The 17,499-nt window shown below is 45.5% G+C and overlaps 1 protein-coding gene and 1 long non-coding RNA gene across 7 annotated transcripts in view; one reads left to right on the top strand and one right to left on the bottom strand.

Moving 5' to 3' along the window:
• The window catches only part of LOC308582341, a 117,713-nt gene extending 115,695 nt beyond the window's left edge, over positions 1-2,018 (bottom strand). Inside the window, exon 1 of the long non-coding RNA XR_014005631.1 lies at positions 1,886-2,018. This is a non-coding gene — a long non-coding RNA (uncharacterized lncRNA). The remainder of the gene's footprint in view (positions 1-1,885) is intronic.
• The window catches only part of LOC308597675 (prolyl endopeptidase FAP-like), a 54,142-nt gene extending 51,846 nt beyond the window's left edge, over positions 1-2,296 (top strand). For all 6 annotated transcript variants that reach the window (XM_081213629.1, XM_081213631.1, XM_081213630.1 and 3 more), the window contains 3 exons: positions 707-779; positions 1,078-1,151; positions 1,953-2,296. In XM_081213629.1, the coding sequence (XP_081069755.1) occupies positions 707-779; positions 1,078-1,151; positions 1,953-2,051 (246 nt within the window). In that variant the 3' untranslated portion in view covers positions 2,052-2,296. The remainder of the gene's footprint in view (positions 1-706; positions 780-1,077; positions 1,152-1,952) is intronic.
• Positions 2,297-17,499: the final 15,203 nt, after the last annotated feature.

Below are 17,499 nucleotides of genomic sequence, written 5' to 3'. Positions count from 1 at the left end.
TAGATTCAGAGAAGTTGGTAGCAGAAGAGAAAGGAGGGAAAGGGGTTGAAAATTGTTTGATGAGAATGGTTTGTTACTTTGTGCACTGTTGTCTACTCAAGGTCAGAGTCTGGACCTACTAATTAGAAGTAGGCCTCTTAGCTTCTTAATTTCCCCCCCTCTCTCTCTTCACTGGACTCAGCTACATTAGTAAAGGAAAAGCATTTTAAATGTGTTATAACATTGTGACACCAGGTGCCACTGTAAAGTTCCATCTTTCACTAATGTGATTTCCCATTATGAGGTTGACAACACGTTTTCCTGAAATGTTTTTTTTTTAATGTGTCTAGATCCAGCCACTTTCTTTAAATTCCTTTTCTATTATTATTATTATTATTTTTCTTCTTCTTTACCTTCAAATTGTAACACACCAAAATGCAATCTCTGGGAAATTAAAAAGGCAAAAGAGAAAAGAGAAAAAAGCAGCATGTCTAGCAGAACATCACAATTGCTACATCAGGTAGAAGAATCATTAAGTGAGCCACCAAGACCCTCAGCAATGTTCAAGCTTTCCATGGGGAAGAAAGCTCAGAAGTCACCGGCCTAGTAGGGAATCTGTGGGGCCAAGCCGTTCTTCCTGCTGATGGTCGCCACATCATAAAAGGGTGTTATGTTTGGCAACCACTGAGTTGTTCATTTCTGTCTCTCCCCGCCCTCCACTTTGTAGAATTCGACAGTGATGGCAAAAGCAGAGAACTTCCGTGATGTGGAGTACCTTCTCATCCATGGAACAGCAGATGGTGAGGTTTATGAAAAGCTAGTACAGATACCGAGAAATCACTTTGGTTAGGAAACGCTAAGCTTTCTTCTGTGCCCACGATTAGGGTCAGTACTCGCAAGACATTTTATGTTTTTCTTTCCAGCACATCAAACAAAGCTGACTCATTGTTGATCATGATTCTATGTCTGCTGTAGAGTTTAATAACTCATGGCATGTCTAATGCAGCACAATTGTGTGCTTTCTGGTATTTTACCAGGTGTGTTTGGGGTTTTTTTTTAACCAGTCGTTTTCCTTTCCCCCCCCCTTTCTCGTTTCAGATAATGTACATTTTCAGAACTCAGCACAGATCTCCAAAGCCTTAGTCAATGCACAAGTGGATTTCCAGGCAATGGTAGATATTATCAAACAATTTAATTATAATGTTGCACTGTTTGATTCCAAGATTAGGTTTATCAGAGACTGGATGTAGTTCAGCAGGAGAGCACATGCTTTGCAGGAACTTCCAAACTGAGTTTCCAGTTAAAGGATCTCGGACATTTAAAAAAAAAATATGTATTGAAAACATTAAATAGGCAGAACTCTGAAATCCTTTTAATTGTTTTTCACGTTAAAATGTTGTTTAAAAAAAACAACAACCAAAGAGAGAGAGAATGAACTGCTTCTTCTGAAGCACCATGAAATATCTGAAAGTCACCTTTCCCTAATCTCTAATAGATACGAGTGGTTCTGCTCACTCTGTACATGTTCAGAGGTGCACTATTCAATATTACTTTTGTGCTCCAAGAATAAAGATGTGTAACTGAAAACAGGTTATATAGGTAATGCTTAGTTAGCTGTAAAAGCTGGGAGACAGTTGGATCCCTGATGGATCTTTGGAACTGCAGCCCTGACCATTTCCTTATATGTAAGTTTAAGCAAATGGGAAGAGGAAAATCACAGTTATTTATTGTGCCCCTGGGGAGGAGAGCTAGGTTTACGTCTTTGGTTCCTGAAACAGCAGACCTTCCCTGTGCCTCATCACAGGTTGAGACTGCCTTTGAAACTCTTTTCAAAAGTGTGATTTGCCATGTAGCATTTGGGGGCAGCAGGGAGGGGAGGGTTGCTGTTCACAGAACTAGTTTCCACTGGTGCTTTAGATCCTGGTACTGTAATTAATTATGGGGTTACAATATGTGTTTCTCTTCCTCTTCAGTGGTATGCTGACCAGGACCATGGGATTCCAGGCCTTTCTCTTAAGCACCTCTACACCCACATGACCCATTTCCTCAAGCAGTGTTTTTCCCTGGCTTAAGGAGAGTCCCTCCTCTCCGTGGGCCTGTACAGCAAGGAGAACGACGCGTGCTTTGCTAGAAAGCAACACGAGCTGCACAGATTAAGCATATTCTGGAAGCAGGATAAGAAAGTGAGAATTAAAGAAGGCTTGGTGTGGACAGTCTCTTGTGGACACATGAGCATTAGCAAATAATATTACAGTTTGCGTCCAGGTACACATGTTTGTTAGGAAACAAATGAACAATAAAATAAAAATAAAAACAAGTGTTTTGAAGGCTGCACATTTTGCTTCTTTTCCTCCTTCAGTTCTCAGGGGTCAGATACATGGATCCATCGTGGAGTAGGGGACAGGGTGCCAACTTGAATAAAATATTGGGGCACGCAAGCCTACACAATCGATCACATGATGCAGTGCACGCATACTATTTGAATGGCAATGCCCATCAACTTTGGGGGTGCAGCCCCATCATATATTTTATTGGAGGGGCTGATGCCCCCTCGGTCCCTATGGTAAGGGAGTATTTCTGAAAGGGACATAGCTCTGTGATAGAGCATCTCAAATTCAATCTCTAGGAGCTCCAGGTGAAATATGGTCTGCCCAGTGGCGTAGCGTGGGGGGTGCAGGGGGGGCCGGCCGCACCGGGCGCAACATCTGGGGTTAGGGCAAATCCACGGGTTAGGGGGCGCAAATCCACGGGTTAGGGGGCGCAAATTACTTGCCTTGCCCCGGGTGCTGACAACCCACGCTACGCCACTGGGTCTGCCTCAAATCCTGGGGAGCTGCGGCCAGTCAATATTGGCAATTGGACCAATGGACTTACTCGGTTTAGGGCAGCTTGCTTTGTTCCTACAGGAAAAGGTAGCCTAGACTGTGTTCACACTTCTGTTTCCTGTGCACTCACTGCCTTCCTGGTGCATGGTTTTTTAATATATGCTCACATGGCGTTATCCAAAATGCATATGCATCCTGTCCTTTGTTGTGAAATACTACTGTTGGATGCGTTGTTTCTCAAACCAGCTTGACACAAATTGATGGGAGTCCTTAAGCCGTTCCTAATTCATCTCCAGCCAATGAGACGAACACTGTAAAAGCATTCCTGCCATTCAATGCACAAACAGAAACGAATCTGCTGCTAATTAATCTGTGCTGGTGTGAATAGCTCTGGGGGAAGCGCTGTGAAATGCACCGGCAGGAACACATTACTGCCCTCTAGCAGCACCTTATGATGCCAGGGGGAGGGACTGTCAAATCCAAAGCCTTACTGGGCTCACTTATGGCAGATGATGGTGTTGTTTGTGATTCAAGGACCCGCCACCCACTTGAGGATAAGAAAGACAAATGGACATGGTATATTAGGTTAATGGGCTAAAAAAGGCCACAACTTTATTGTTTACAGCATGTGAGAGGTATTGGCTTAGGCATTGGATTAACCACAGTGAGTGACTCCAGCCCCTCAGGGAGGGGTGAGTCTATCAAGGGTTAATGGCCGGGAAGCACTGCCGCAGCCACGTTTGAGCGGCAAAACCCCGCCCCCAAGCCTCCACCTGGCACGGCAACTGGGATGGCTGGGCAGGGGCCCAAACGCCCCCTGCCAACGCGGGAAACAGCTCCCACTCACAACTCCTCCCCTCTGCAAGGAGGAGAGGCTTTCCCTGGTCCTCTCCTTTTCATGTGGGGAGGACACCCCCCAGCTTTCCCCTCTCTACAGTCCCAAAGCAGCTCCAACCAGCTCCACGGCTGATGTCTTCCCTTCCTGTTTTCTGAGGATGTGTCTGGGAAGTTTGAGGCCTTTGGATCCCCTGATCTAGCCTCAGCACACACACTGTTTGCTGTTGCCCGCTCACCCCCCAGCTCCTTTGAAGTCAGATGGAGATCTGTTCTCTTGCTGTCATGACACTCTGTTGGAGGCCATAGGATTGTTCTCCAATGAAATTAAAGGAAGCCCAGGCAGCACAAATGAATCATTGCCATGAGAAATAGCAATCAAGCGATGGATTGTTCAAGGGCAAAGGTGGGCCATGACTCAGTTGCAGAGCATCCATCCCCAGCATCTCCAGGTTGGGCTGGGAGAGAACCCTGCCTGAAACCCTGGAGCGCTATCAGTGTAGACCAGTGGTGGCCAGACTTGGTCCTCCAGCTGTTTTGGGACTACAACTCCCATCATCCCTAGCTAACAGGACCAGTAGTGAGGGATGATGGGAACTGTAGTTCCAAAACTGCTGGAGGGCTGAGTTTGGCCACCACTGGTGTAGACAGTATAGAGCTAGTCTGACTCAGTACAAGGGAGCTTCCTCTGTTCCTAATACGGTAGCTATCCAGATGTTGTTGGATTCCAGCTGTCATCATCCATGATCTTTGGCCAAGCTGGGTGGGGTTAATGGGACCCAGAATCCAACAGCATCCGCAGGGCCCCATGTTGGCTGCCTCCGGTCTACTGAGCTAAAACTGCAGAGGTAGGGAGTTGACTTGCTGTGCTGCTACAGCTATTTTGTTTTGTTTCAGCCCATCTGATTCTCCTGCCATGAGAAGACTTTTCAGACAGCAGACACATCTTTATGTAAATGCCTCTGCCAAGCTGTTTTTGACGATTAAATTAAACTCTGATAGGAACTCTTTTAGAAAATATTAAATTCAGCAAAAGGGTTTTTTGGAAGCGCTGCCAATTAAGAGCGTTAATGAGCTTTTTGTTGGTAATGTAATTAGAATTCAGCTGCTCCAATTGTTAAAGGGGGGGTGGGAATTATAGCTCAGGGAAAGTTAACATTAAAAAAAGCAAACACAACACAGAAGAGCACTAATTTAAAGAGTGATTATATAGGTTCCGTAAGAAGCCTGGCAGCAATGTCTCTCCCATTAGCACCGTAACTTTGCAAACAGGGGAGGAGCTGGAAGGAACAGAGCCCAAGCCTCTGATCCCTTGAACTGATACAGCTTTTCTAGCCACTATTATGGTGGCAAAAACTTCCTAATGTTTCTTTTAATCCGATCTTCACCTCCCTTGAAATTCCTTGCATGTTTGGTCTAGGCGGGAACCTCTGAATGAAATGTGAGATTTCACATGTGACGAAATCCAAAGGCAGTTCCAGTTTGGTGCAGTGAAGTTGCAATAATATACACACAGCACAGTTCTAACCACGTCTGTGCAGAAATAAATCCTATTGAATTAAGTGGGGCTTTCTCCCAGATAAATGAGGGTTTGGGCTGCAGTCTCGGTAGGGAACTAAAGCTAGGCAGCCCATGTGCCCTACTTTAGAGGACAATCCTATATTGCAGGAGCGGGAAAACCTCTGGCAGAGGTCCCAGTTTGGCCCATGAGGCTGTTGTCACAAAACCATGGCCACCTGTCGCACATCAGAAGTCATATGTGACACTACCCGGACACTGAGGTTTAGTGCCGAGGGCCTTCTGGCGGTTCCCTCACTGCAAGAAGCCAAGTTACAGGGAACCAGGCAGAGGGCCTTCTCAGTAGTGGCACCCGCCCTGTGGAATGCCCTCCCACCAGATGTCAAAGAGAACAACTACTACCAGACTTTTAAAAGACATCTGAAGGCAGCCCTGTTTAAGGAAGCTTTTAATGTTTGATGGATTACTGTATTTTAATATTTTGTTGGAAGCTGCCCAGAGTGGCTGAGGAAGCCCAGCCAGATGGGTGGGGTATAAATAAATTATTATTATTATTATTATTATTATTATTATTATTATTATTATTATTATTAGCTGATGGGAAGTAAATGGAAGCTCACTGGGTTGGGGCAATGGGGAACTGAGTTGCACAGCCGGTCCCCTGCAGAAAACAACATTGCCAGCTGTATGGTTGGGGTTTCCCAAGTGCTGAGCACAGGGCTGACAAAGTCCAAGTTGCTATGTTTCCCAAGCGCCTGGCAACCAGCTGACTGTCGGACACCTCAGAAATGCTGCACAAGGGACTTGGACAGGTGGGCAGGACAATCACCTGATGCCATTACGTCAGCTGAATGACAGGTGGGTTGTCCCTCCCACCTGTCCAAGTCAGGCCGGAAGGAATCTTCTTCCCTGCTCTATTTGAAATAAGTCCAGTTTTGCACAGTTGACTGGCTTTAAGAGATAAACAAATCACCGCATTCACATTAAAATAAAGGTTCGCCCATTCATATCTTTCTTTAAAATAAACCAATCATTTCCAACTTCCCTTCTTCCCCTACCCTGGTTCCATTAATTTCCCCACCTATCCCGCATATTCTTGTATATCCATTTAACTCCCTTATTCCTTTATTATTCCTTTGTTATGTGTTATGCCGTTGAATTCACCTCAATCCTACTAACACAGGTTTACAGTTGTTTTCCAAATACTCCACAAAAAAATTCTGTTCCTCTTTATATACTTGATCTTCTTTCTCCTCTTGTTTTCTTGTTAGACCCACTAAATCTGCATATTCTGTCATTTTTAATTGCCAGTCCTTCTTATTTGGAACCTCGCTCACTCGCCATTTCTGGGCCAACAAAATCCTAGCTGCTGTAGGGGGGGGGGAGATTTTTCTGAGATCTAGGTTCTTCCATCTGCACTATTCCCACAATGTGGTTTTGAAAAATGCAACATTGAAAAATATAAATAAATTTTTAAAAAAAGAGATAAACAAGTCACAAGAACAGAGAAAGAAGAACCTTGATAGCAGGCGAAGCAGACATTAAGGTCACCTGGTTGTAGTCTTCCCAACAATGGCAGGTTGTATTTCTATTTTAAAAATTACAGCAATTATTTCCAAATGTGGATTTTTACATAAAAAGCATATGCAATTTCAACACAAATCTATGTCTTCATTTGGAGGGGTTGTGTAAGCAAATGCCCACATAAAATAAGACCGTTGAACACAGTGGTGTTCAAGAAGTTTCACAGAATTGATTCATAGATGCAATGAAATAAATGAATGAAATAATCCTAAGCATGCACAGATTTCTTCGTTGGTGGGCCCTGCAAGAAACTTACCAAGAGGACGTTAGTGCACTGTGTTCCTTTGGGGTCTTCTTTATAGAGATTTAACATTTAACTTAAACAGGCAGATTTGGATCAAGTCTTTTGAGCGGGGGGGGGGGGACTGTGCATGCTGAGCAAATCAAATTCAAAGGCTGTGAGCAGCAGGGGGGGAGCTCCAAGCGACTGAGTAAATGAGGCACTGCAGATTTAATAGGCCTCCCAGATTTAACTCATAATAACTGCAATATATTGGTACTGTTGCTTTAAGACCAAATCAGAGAGGCCCTCTAGCAAAAGAGATTTGTGTCTCCGGTTAGAAGAAGGAGTGAGGTCAGATTTGTAATGATTTACACAGGCTGCCAGGGCCAAATTCTTTTAGACCTCCCCCCCCCCAGGGTAGGAAAATTTCATATGAAACAACTGAGACATCTAGGAGTTTAGCGACCTGTAATGTGCAGACACACCCACAGCCTGCCCTCTAACAAAAAAGCAGCAGCAAAGGAACACTTGTGACCAGAGGTGAAGGAGAAATTCGATTCAGTTCACATTTAATGTCAAATCAATCAAATCCATACTTTCTGAAACAATATGCAAACTGAAACGCTGCTGGCCTTTGAAGTTCACACTCATCTGAATTTTGCAATGCAGGTCTTGTAAACCAACCAATGTTTACAAAATGGATTATATTATTGGCTGATTTGTTTAATTTGTATACCGCCATACTTCTGTAGAGCTCACGACAGTGCACAACATAAAACATCAGAGGAAAGTGTGCATAAAAATGAAGATACAGCGGTACCTCAGGTTATGAACTTAATTCATTCCAGAGGTCTGTTCTTAACCCGAAACCGTTCTTAACCTGAGCCACGCTTTCGCTAATGGGGCCTCCCGCTGCCACCGCCGCATGATTTCCGTTCTCATCCTGGGGCAAAGTTCTCAACCTGAGGTACTACTTCTGGGTTAGCGGAGTTTGTAACCCGAAGCGTTTGTAACCCGAGGTACCACTGTATTAGTGAAAATACATACTAAAATCCACCACGTTAGGGGAAATTGCTTGCACAAATGTGTACCTTAGTGAAAACCACATAGTGAAATGTATTTATCGGGGGGGGGGGGCGTACGGAAATGCTGGTAAAACTTCATGAGGATTTTTTTAAATAGCAATTCAAAAAATTCACAAATTGCTACAAAATGTGCTGAATTTCAATTGGGGGAAAATGAGGAACAGAGAAGCTGGAAATGGACGGATCCTTCCATCCCTATCTGCAGCTCTAGATTGTTTAACTGTAATGTTTGAGCAAGAAAGTCCATGGAGCAAGGAGCTTCTTCATGGAACCGAGTGGGATTTTTTAAGGGAGGAGTCTGAAAGGCAATAAAAACACACCATATTTTGTTCCACCATGAAAGGTTTTCTTTCTTTCCTATTGCTTGCTTGAGGAACACTGTTCTCATGATAAACGGTAATCTGGAGCACCCTGTACCAAAGTACAGTCCAAAGGGCCAATAACGGATGAAGCTTCCTGATGCAAAATTGGAGCTAATCCTTCATTTCAGGTGTCTGTAGTACAGCTTCTGAGCTGCATGGTTTTTCCCTTCCATAGTGGAGCTGAAACCATGAACTCAGCCTTTCAGCATCCCCCAACACAAAGCTGTGTGCAGCAAGATGGTGCCCAGGTTCATGAAACTGCTCCAGGTTTTTAAGCTTGCAGTCTTATACACTTGTTGAACTCAGGAAGACTCGCGTCTGAATACTGAGCCTTGGTTTGCCAGAATGATTGACTGTGAAAAGTATCCTCAGCCAGCCAAGATGTTAGTGACTTCATGTTTTGTCATCAAAAGAATCAAATCACATCCATATCCCATTTTATCTTCCTTTTTTCCAGCGTGCCTAACAAGTTTGCAATCAGAGGGTGCAGATGTTTAGTACATTTTGCCTAAGTGCTCTAATCACTTGCAGTTAAATGAGATTATTCCTGTTTTGCCGCTGCTTATTATTTTCCATTAAAACTTTATTTTCTGAAACTACAGTCAGAAGTACTCTCAGGGCGCAAAGTCCTTTGCTTGCGTAAATTGAAAGTAGCCAACTTCAAGCTCTGACTGTGGTGGATTAAAAAAGAAATAGTGTTGCTTGCAGTTAAGCTGCAATCTTATCCATTGGGGGGGTGTGCTACAAAACAATTTTTAATGGCCTGCAAAGACACCACCCCACACACTGATTTGGGATGCAGAGGCAAAGAGAGAGGAAATTTAAAGCAGCCACAGGGAGGGAACAGAGCTAAATGTCCCCTCCCTAGTCATCTGATTGATCATGTGATAAACAAATAGAAGGTGTTGACCTCTTCTGTGACAGACAGCAGAGCCAGACCATAGTCGGGTGATGCAGTGCCTCAGAATTCCACCAGAGGGCTGGAGCCTCTCTCTGATTCGCTACCAAGACAGCTAGTCAGAGAGGGGTGGAGCAGCCCTTTGGGAGGGAAAATAAAAGGAGAAGTTTCTGAGAGAACATTCAGATAGTGCTAGGATTTAGTCTGAGAGATAGTTCAGGGAGGGAGTGCTAGTGAGTCAGTTCTGGTCTCTGCGTGACATCCACTCTGAGGAAAATATCTACAGCTAGCCAAAAATATTATCATGACCTTCTAAGTCTAGAACGTGTGAATTCTCTAATGTCATCCATTCCTTCAACCAACAAAGACAAGATGCTTCATAGTATAGTGTCATATCCAGAGTCTCTTAGCTTAGATAGGAAGACAGGTTTTAGTGTCTTGGGAGAGTATTCAGACAGAAGTTAACTGGGCAGCTGAGTTTGAGCCAAGAGAAGTAGATGCTGTGAGAATGCAGTCTACTTGGGTCTCATTCCAGTCAGGAGATGAAAGCTCTTCTAGAAAGAGAAGACTCCCAAACCAGTTATGAGGGTTGTGGTGATCGCCTGTGTCTGTTGTACTATTTGCAGTACCTCAGGAGTGTAGTTGTCAAATGGTTGGGCAACTGACAGAAAGTACCACCTTGGTTAAGAACTGAAGTATTAAGTTGTAACACTTAAGCTATGGTTACCAGATTTTTTTTCAGTGAATCAGGGGACACTCCCCCCCCCCACTTTTTTTAAGCTGAGTAGCAACAGGGAGTCAGTAGTGGGGATGGTAAGGCAAAAAAACCCTGGGCCCAAGCACACATGCATATTGTATAAAGGTGCAAAGCCCTTCTTTGGATCTGCCACAATTGGCATACAGTGGTGGGATCCCCTACAGCTTCCCTTTTCAGCTGGAATGAATCACCTGAGGTTGAAGGCTGTGTAGTTCTGCATGTCTATGCTGTGTGCAGTGCTGGATTTATGTATAAGCTAAACAAGCTATAGCTTAGGGCCCCACTCTCTTGGGGGCCCAAAAAAAAATTAAAGGAAAAAAACCTGGATGTACATTTCCAAAATATAAGATAAAAAACAAATAAAACCTACATACAGCAACAGTGTTTTGTGTTGTGTAGGCTTCTATTTGTTGTGTGCAAATGGCTTTAGATACCTATTAGGTCCACAAATTACCATATAGCATATATTCAACACAAAAAACAGTGACATTTTTTTTGTTGGCAAAGGACAGCTGCACATATAAAGGGCCCCATTACCTTCAGTAGCTTAGGGCCTCATCAAACCTAAATCTGGCCCTGGCTGTGTGTGCCTCTATGTTATATTTTAATAACACTAAAAACCTGAAGGCGAAAGAGTGGGTAATAAATAAATAATCCACAAATACCAAAATGTAGCTTGGGAAATAGGCCAGTAAAATAATTCAGATGAGAATCCTGGATGCTAGATGTCCAGTCCTAAGGTAGGGAAGCTAAGGGGTAGCGGCTTGGCTGAAGCCCAGAAAGTTTTTATAGCTGAATGTGCACATTTGAAGCACATTTTCCCCTTCATAGAAAACTGGGCACTCTAGTTTGTTAAACATTGCTTGGAACTGAAACTCTGTGAGGGGTAAACTACAGTGCTTTGAATGTGTATTAAAGGTGCAATGTGTAGCAGCCAAAACCCTCACTTCTACACAACTGTGCCTAGGTACGACCAAGTCTTTTTCTCCTTTGAGTCAGGTCATTTTACTGGATTAAATTTGTGCTGGGTTAAACTTCCACCAGAAATCTGAAGAAGAGATCTCTCGCTCAGAAAAGCTTTATGTGCTCATCTTTAAGGTGCCATGGGACTCCTTGTGGCTTGTGCCTGATACGTCCTAGTACAAGCAGAAGAAAAGAAATTGGGCGTAGGTATTCCAATCAGCTGAAACAATCCTTCTGAGTTTTGGTTGCAATCCATTTACGAAAAGGCAGGACAGCCACGTGAAAGACATTGCACAATGTGCGCCACCTGCTGCCTATCTGTGGATCTGCATCGGTTGTGGTGGACTTTCTTATTCTGTTTTTATATGCGCTAGAAGCCTCCCAGAGCGGCTGGGGAAAACCCAGCCAGATGGGCGGGGTATAAATAATAAAATTATTATTATTTACAACCAGGAAGAAGGAAAGTTCTGGAAAGGAAGACACATGCACACCGTCCTACTTGCAAAAGCTAAGCATAGGCTCCCCCGTTTTGAAGCGGATCTTATGTATGCCTCCATTTCCGTTTGGAGGTATCTGGTTATGGAATGCTGCATAAGAATTCTCAGGAACTCATCAGAAATCCGAGCTGGCCTTCCCATTACGCAGAGTGAGGCTGCCTCCCAGGGTGATGGACGCTGGCAGATGCAGACAAACAGCAGCTCTCCTTCTTGCCTGTTACAATCCCCTGATGCCAGCAACCTCTACAGTGGCCTAGTTTAAGCTTTTCGTTTAGATCAGGGTTTCCCAAACATGGGTCGCTAGCTGTTTTTGGACTACAATTCCCATCATTCCTGACCACTGGCTCTGCTAGCTAGGGATGATGGGAGCTGTAGCCCAGAAACCCTGGTTTAGATCAAAGGCAAGTAAGAGGCAACATGCTATACACTCCTAGAATGATGCTTGGCAAGGAGAAAGTGGATAGAGAACTTTTTCCTCCCTCTTTTGTAACACTGGAACTTGTGGACATCCAACGAAGATGGACATAGGAAGACTCAGGGCAGATTTTTAAAAGTACCTCTTCACAGAGCATAGTCAAACTATGGGATTTGTTCCCCTCCCCCCAAGGAGGCAGAGATGGCCACTAACTTAAAGGTAAAGGGACCCCTGACCATTAGGTCCAGACGTGGCCGACTCTGGGGTGGCGGCGCTCATCTCGCTTTATTGGCCGAGGGAGCTGGCGTACAGCTTCCGGGTCATGTGGCCAGCATGACTAAGCCGCTTCTGGCGAACCAGAGCAGCGCACGGAAACGCCATTTACCTTCCTGCCAGAGTGGTACCTATTTATCTACTTGCACTTTGACGTGCTTTCGAACTGCTAGGTTGGCAGGTAGCAGGGACCGAGCAACAGGAGCTCACCCCATCGCGGGGATTCGAACCGCCGACCTTCTGATCGGCAAGTCCTAGGCCACCCGTGTCCACCAACTTGGATGGCTTTGAAAGAGAGTTAGAGACATTCGTGTAGGTGGGGGCTATCAATGGCTACTAGCCATAATGGCTGTGATCTACCTCTATGATTAGATGCAGAAATGCTTCTAGATACTAGTTGCTGGAAACAACAAGAGAGGAGAGGGCTCTTGTTCTCATGTTTCTGCTTCCATTGTAAGAACAGGATGCTGAACTGAATGGGTCACTGGCCTGGTAGAGCAGGGTCTTCTTATGTTCTTCATGGTGATGCTTGTTCCTTCCTCATGCTGGCTGGCCTGCTCAGCTTCTCCCAATGGCTCAGAGACCCTGATCAAAAGATAAGGAAGCAGCTAGACCACGTCACTGGAGTGTGTGCATTGCTCTTCATCACTGCCCACCATAACAGCAAAAAGGTTTTCAGAATCCTAGATGCCAATGTGATTTTTCTATAGGCTCCAGCAATCTGGTGCCTTGGATTTTTCCAGGCCGTGAGGCAAAGTCGGGCGCACTTCTAGCTCCAAGCAAGCAGCCGCCTGCCCTCTCTTCTCTTTGTTGCAAAACAGAAATCCATAAAACCTCAGCGGCCGTCCATGCAAGTTACAGAAATAGATCAGCTTTTGTACACTATCAAGGTCCACACACACACACCCTGGGGATTTTGCAAGAAAATGGTTCCAGCTGCAGATCAAGAATATCCCCACTGGTGGTGGGAGGGGTTGGGAGGGGGGAATAGGAAGGAAATGTTTTGAGAAAAGTCTTAAAATGCTGCAAAGATAGGGCAGCACAACACATCAGCATGACAAGTGGCATCAAACCCCTTTGGGCGCACACCGATTGAAACAATGGCAGTCCCCAGCGCAGTTTGAGCGAAATGCTGGTCTTCAGGGGAAATGGCTTGTAGAAACCAGTCACTACTGAAACACTATTCAGCTAGCCAAGTGTGTCAACAAAGAAACAAACATGTTGATCAAGAGCGCTTGGTTTGAGTGGCCCTGGGGACTATAAATGATATTTCTTTTTACGTTAGAGAGATGTTGTCTGTTCTTTGTAAACACTTGATGTACATAGGAAACTGCCTTCTGCCAAGCCAGACCACTGGGTCCACTGAGCTCAGTAATGCATGCTTTGGCCGGCAGTGACTTTCCAGGGTTTGGGGCAGGAGACTTTCGCAGCCCTACCTGGGGACTGAACCTGGGGTCTTCTTCATGATCAGATGCCCTAGCTCTGGAATATGGCCATGCCCCAAAGTGTACGCCCTGGGGAAAGAGGCATAGAATGCTTTGAAATAAATAAGCCATTCTGATGGCAAACCACAAAGCAGATCTTAGGAGACTTTATGTTTCGCCCCACACATGATTAGACTTGTTCTTCCATTCCAGCTCCTTTGTACGTGCTGCTCCACCAATGTTTCATGGACTGTGTAGAGTACATTAATGGCCAGATATGTCCAATAGAGCTGATAGAGCTAGTTGTACATTAAAATAAAAATCATTTCCAATAGTCTGCTAAGGTACAATAGCCTCTGCTTCCTTTTCCCCATTGACTTAGGTAGAACCTCCACATCTGTCTTTGCCATTAGCTGTGCAGTCTCCCAATGTGCGGACAGCTTGCAGAATTGACCCAAGGGACAGATGTGGAAATTAAACAGAGGACATTGCAAAGATACATGATGAGCAGGAAGAGCAACTCACTTGTGCTTCCTGTCTCCCTATCCCATTACTAACGTCAAATGCTGCTGGTGTTGATTTTGACATATTTACCATCAGGAGCGAATGGGCACTGAAGCATACAGGTGTTGGGGGGGGGGGGAGAAGCAGGCAATGTGTGGGTAAGCAATGTTATCTCTGTAAAAAGTCCAGATCAAACGCCATCCCATGAACAGCCATTTACCGTCTTGATGCATGGATGCGCACAACATCCTTTACAGAAGCAATTTGAGCTCTGTGAACTGCTGTGGTCAATACTGCAGCTGTACACACACACACACACACACACACACACACACACGGGTATACTTGGCCTGGATCTGGCCCAGATCAATTCAAGGTCAGAGCGAATGTTTAATTAGGGGTTTTAGGGTGATTCGGGTTTCTTGAGGGTTCAGTCCTGCTCAGTGTGGCTGCACACATGGGTTCCTCTGTTGGGATCAAGTGTGCAGCCAAAATACAGAGCTATTGGAAAGTCCTTTTAGAAACTTAGCCCTGTGCTGCTCTTTGAAGAGCCAGATGACTTCTCCTTCTTCCCAACCATCATCCTGCCCCTTGAGAGACCCAGAGTCCTTTGGGTGGGCCAACCTGACTCAATATGGGGCTGTCTCAATCTGACTTGGTGGAAGCCCAGTATCACCTAAACTGGCTCAATTCACTTTGGGATTCAGATGAATCTGGCACACAGCCCTGTAAATGCAGGTGCTGACCAATCATTAGAAGACAAGTCCGACTGCATACCCACCAACATTCCTCAGTTGAAAATAGGGACATTTCTCTCTCGCACCCCAACCAACCCTCCTCGACCCCCCATTTTTGTCCTCCCCCCACCTGCAGTGTATTTCCTGTCAGAAAAAGGGTGAGGGCCACCACAACCACAGCACTCACACCCTCCACCATCCTGAGAAAAACCCTTAAACCAAATTTTATTTTATTTTCTTCTTTGGTAAGATAAGATAACCCTTTATTCGCATTAGCCAATGGCCATAGCAAAAGTAAAACATTACAGTATACGCAGAAAAGGAAGTTTGATATAAGAGCACAATTTAAGTTAGTGGCCCTTATTCTGATTGTCCCTGCTATGAACCTAGCAACCTTTAATGTTATCTGCTTATTTTGATCTGGTAAAGGAAAGGACATTGTGGCAGTGGTTGAGCGCCCTGGGATGATTAGTATGAGTGGGGTGATGATCTCATTCCTCAGGTCTTTGTAGAGAGTGCAAGACAGGAGGACGTGTGCCACTGTTTCGGTAGATTTACAAACAGAAAAACACACACTAAATTTTAGAAAGGGGGCAAGAATAGGCATGGGTGCACAAAGCAATTTAAACAAACAAACAAACAAGACTCCTTGTGCTCCGCTCTGCTCCGCTCCCCCTTTCTTTCCACCCAGGGGAAGAAGAGTTTGGATTTGATATCCCGCTTTATCACCACCCGAAGGAGTCTCAAAGCGGCTAACATTCTCCTTTCCCTTCCTCCCCCACAACAAACACTCTGTGAGGTGAGTGGGGCTGAGAGACTTCAGAGAAGTGTGACTAGCCCAAGGTCACCCAGCAGCTGCATGTGGAGGAGCGGGGAAGCAAACCCAGTTCACCAGATTACGAGTCTACCGTTCTTAACCACTACACCACACTGGCTCTCTGGGGAGCCGTGCCCTCGGCCTGCCCCTCAGAGCAGAGGCCTCTCCTCCTGCTCGCCCACTCTCCAGCAGCCGCTGTGAGCTGCCCAATGGAGGAGGTTGGCAGCAGCGGCCATGGAGAGGCAATGGGATGCTCCCTCACAGCCACAGCTGCCACTTGGGACAATCGCTGGCACATCCTCCTTTCTAATCTCAGCGGTGGCAGCACTGGCAGGGAAAATAGGGACATTCCAGGATCAAATCAGAAGCCGGGATCCTGGGCTGTCCCTGGATAATCAGGACACTTGGAGGGGATACTGCTGTGCTAAATAGAGCCCACTCCCATGTTACATTGCATGGTTTTGCAACCTTGCAGTAACAGGATCCTCAAGCATGGACTGTCAAGTAAGGGGACACACCCCAACCTAAAATGCATTGTAAAAAAAGTAAAGGGGTAAAGGACCCCTGGACAGTTAAGTCCAGTCAAAGGTGACTATGGGGTTGTGGCACTCATCTCACTTTCAGGCTGAGGGAGCCGGTGTTTGTCCACAGACAGCTTTCCAGGTCATGTGGCCAGCCTGACTAAACCACTTCTGGCGCAACAGAACACCTTGATGGAAACCAGAGTACACAGAAATGCCATCTACCTTCCTGACGCAGTGGTACCTATTTATCTACTTGCACTGGCATGCTTTCGAACTGCTAGGTTGGCAGGAGCAGGGGCAGAGCAACAGGAGCTCACCCCTTCGTGGGGATTTGAACCGCCGACCTTCTGATCAGCAAGCCCAAGAGGCTCAGTGGTTTAGACCATAGCGCCACCCGCCATTGTACCAGCAGTACCACCAATAAATCACACACAGGTGGACAAATAAGGCCGTAGCTCAGTGGTAGAGGATCTGCCCTGTATGGAGAAAGTCCCAGGTTCTACTTTTAAAAAAAAGTTTTCAGTTTTACAATTGCATCATTTTTGCAGAAGGTCTCAGGCTGAGTCCCTAGCATCTCCAGGTTGGGCTGGAAATATCCCCTTCCTAAAACCCTTGGAAGCATCTTCCAGTAGGTGAACATGATACTGAGCTAGATGAATCAATGGTCTGACACAGTGGCGTAGCATGGGTTGTCAGCACCCGGGGCAAGGCAAGTAATTTGCGCCCCCTAACCCGTGGATTTGCGCCCCCTAACCCTAACCCCCAGATGTTGCGCCCGGTGCGGCCGGCCCCCCCTGCACCCCCCACGCTACGCCACTGGTCTGACAGCCCCCTGTGTTAAAAGGTTTTTTTTAGAATACTTCATTCTGGAATGCTTTAAAACGCCTTATTCTGGATCGTGACCACAGTATTTGTGCGATCAAATATGACTTGCATTTAATTGTGCTCCCATTGTGTTTGTGTGTGCCATAAGGAATGCATTGTTTCCCAAGCGCTCGATTCCTACGCTGGGTCGGTCTAATATCACGGTGACAGTTACTTCTTTTGACAGTGACACCTCATTGACTTTGTTAGGCTCTGTGTCAACACTGATGTCACAGAGTAAACAGAACAGACGTGTGAAATCAGTTGTAAAAAAATGGTCAAATGCAAAGAATGGCAAACAACAGAATTCCCCCACCCCACCGCAATTGACTAAGGAAACTGTCAGCAATGATGCACTCCTATAAGTGCTTGCCAGAGCTGAACAGTATATATAGATATCCGTGACTGAGCAGGAG

This window comes from Podarcis bocagei (assembly GCF_964188305.1).
Source record: "Podarcis bocagei genome assembly, chromosome: 1".
NCBI lineage: Eukaryota > Metazoa > Chordata > Lepidosauria > Squamata > Lacertidae > Podarcis > Podarcis bocagei.
The sequence above is the reverse complement of the archived record's forward strand: the minus strand, read 5'-3'. Positions and strand labels throughout refer to the sequence as shown.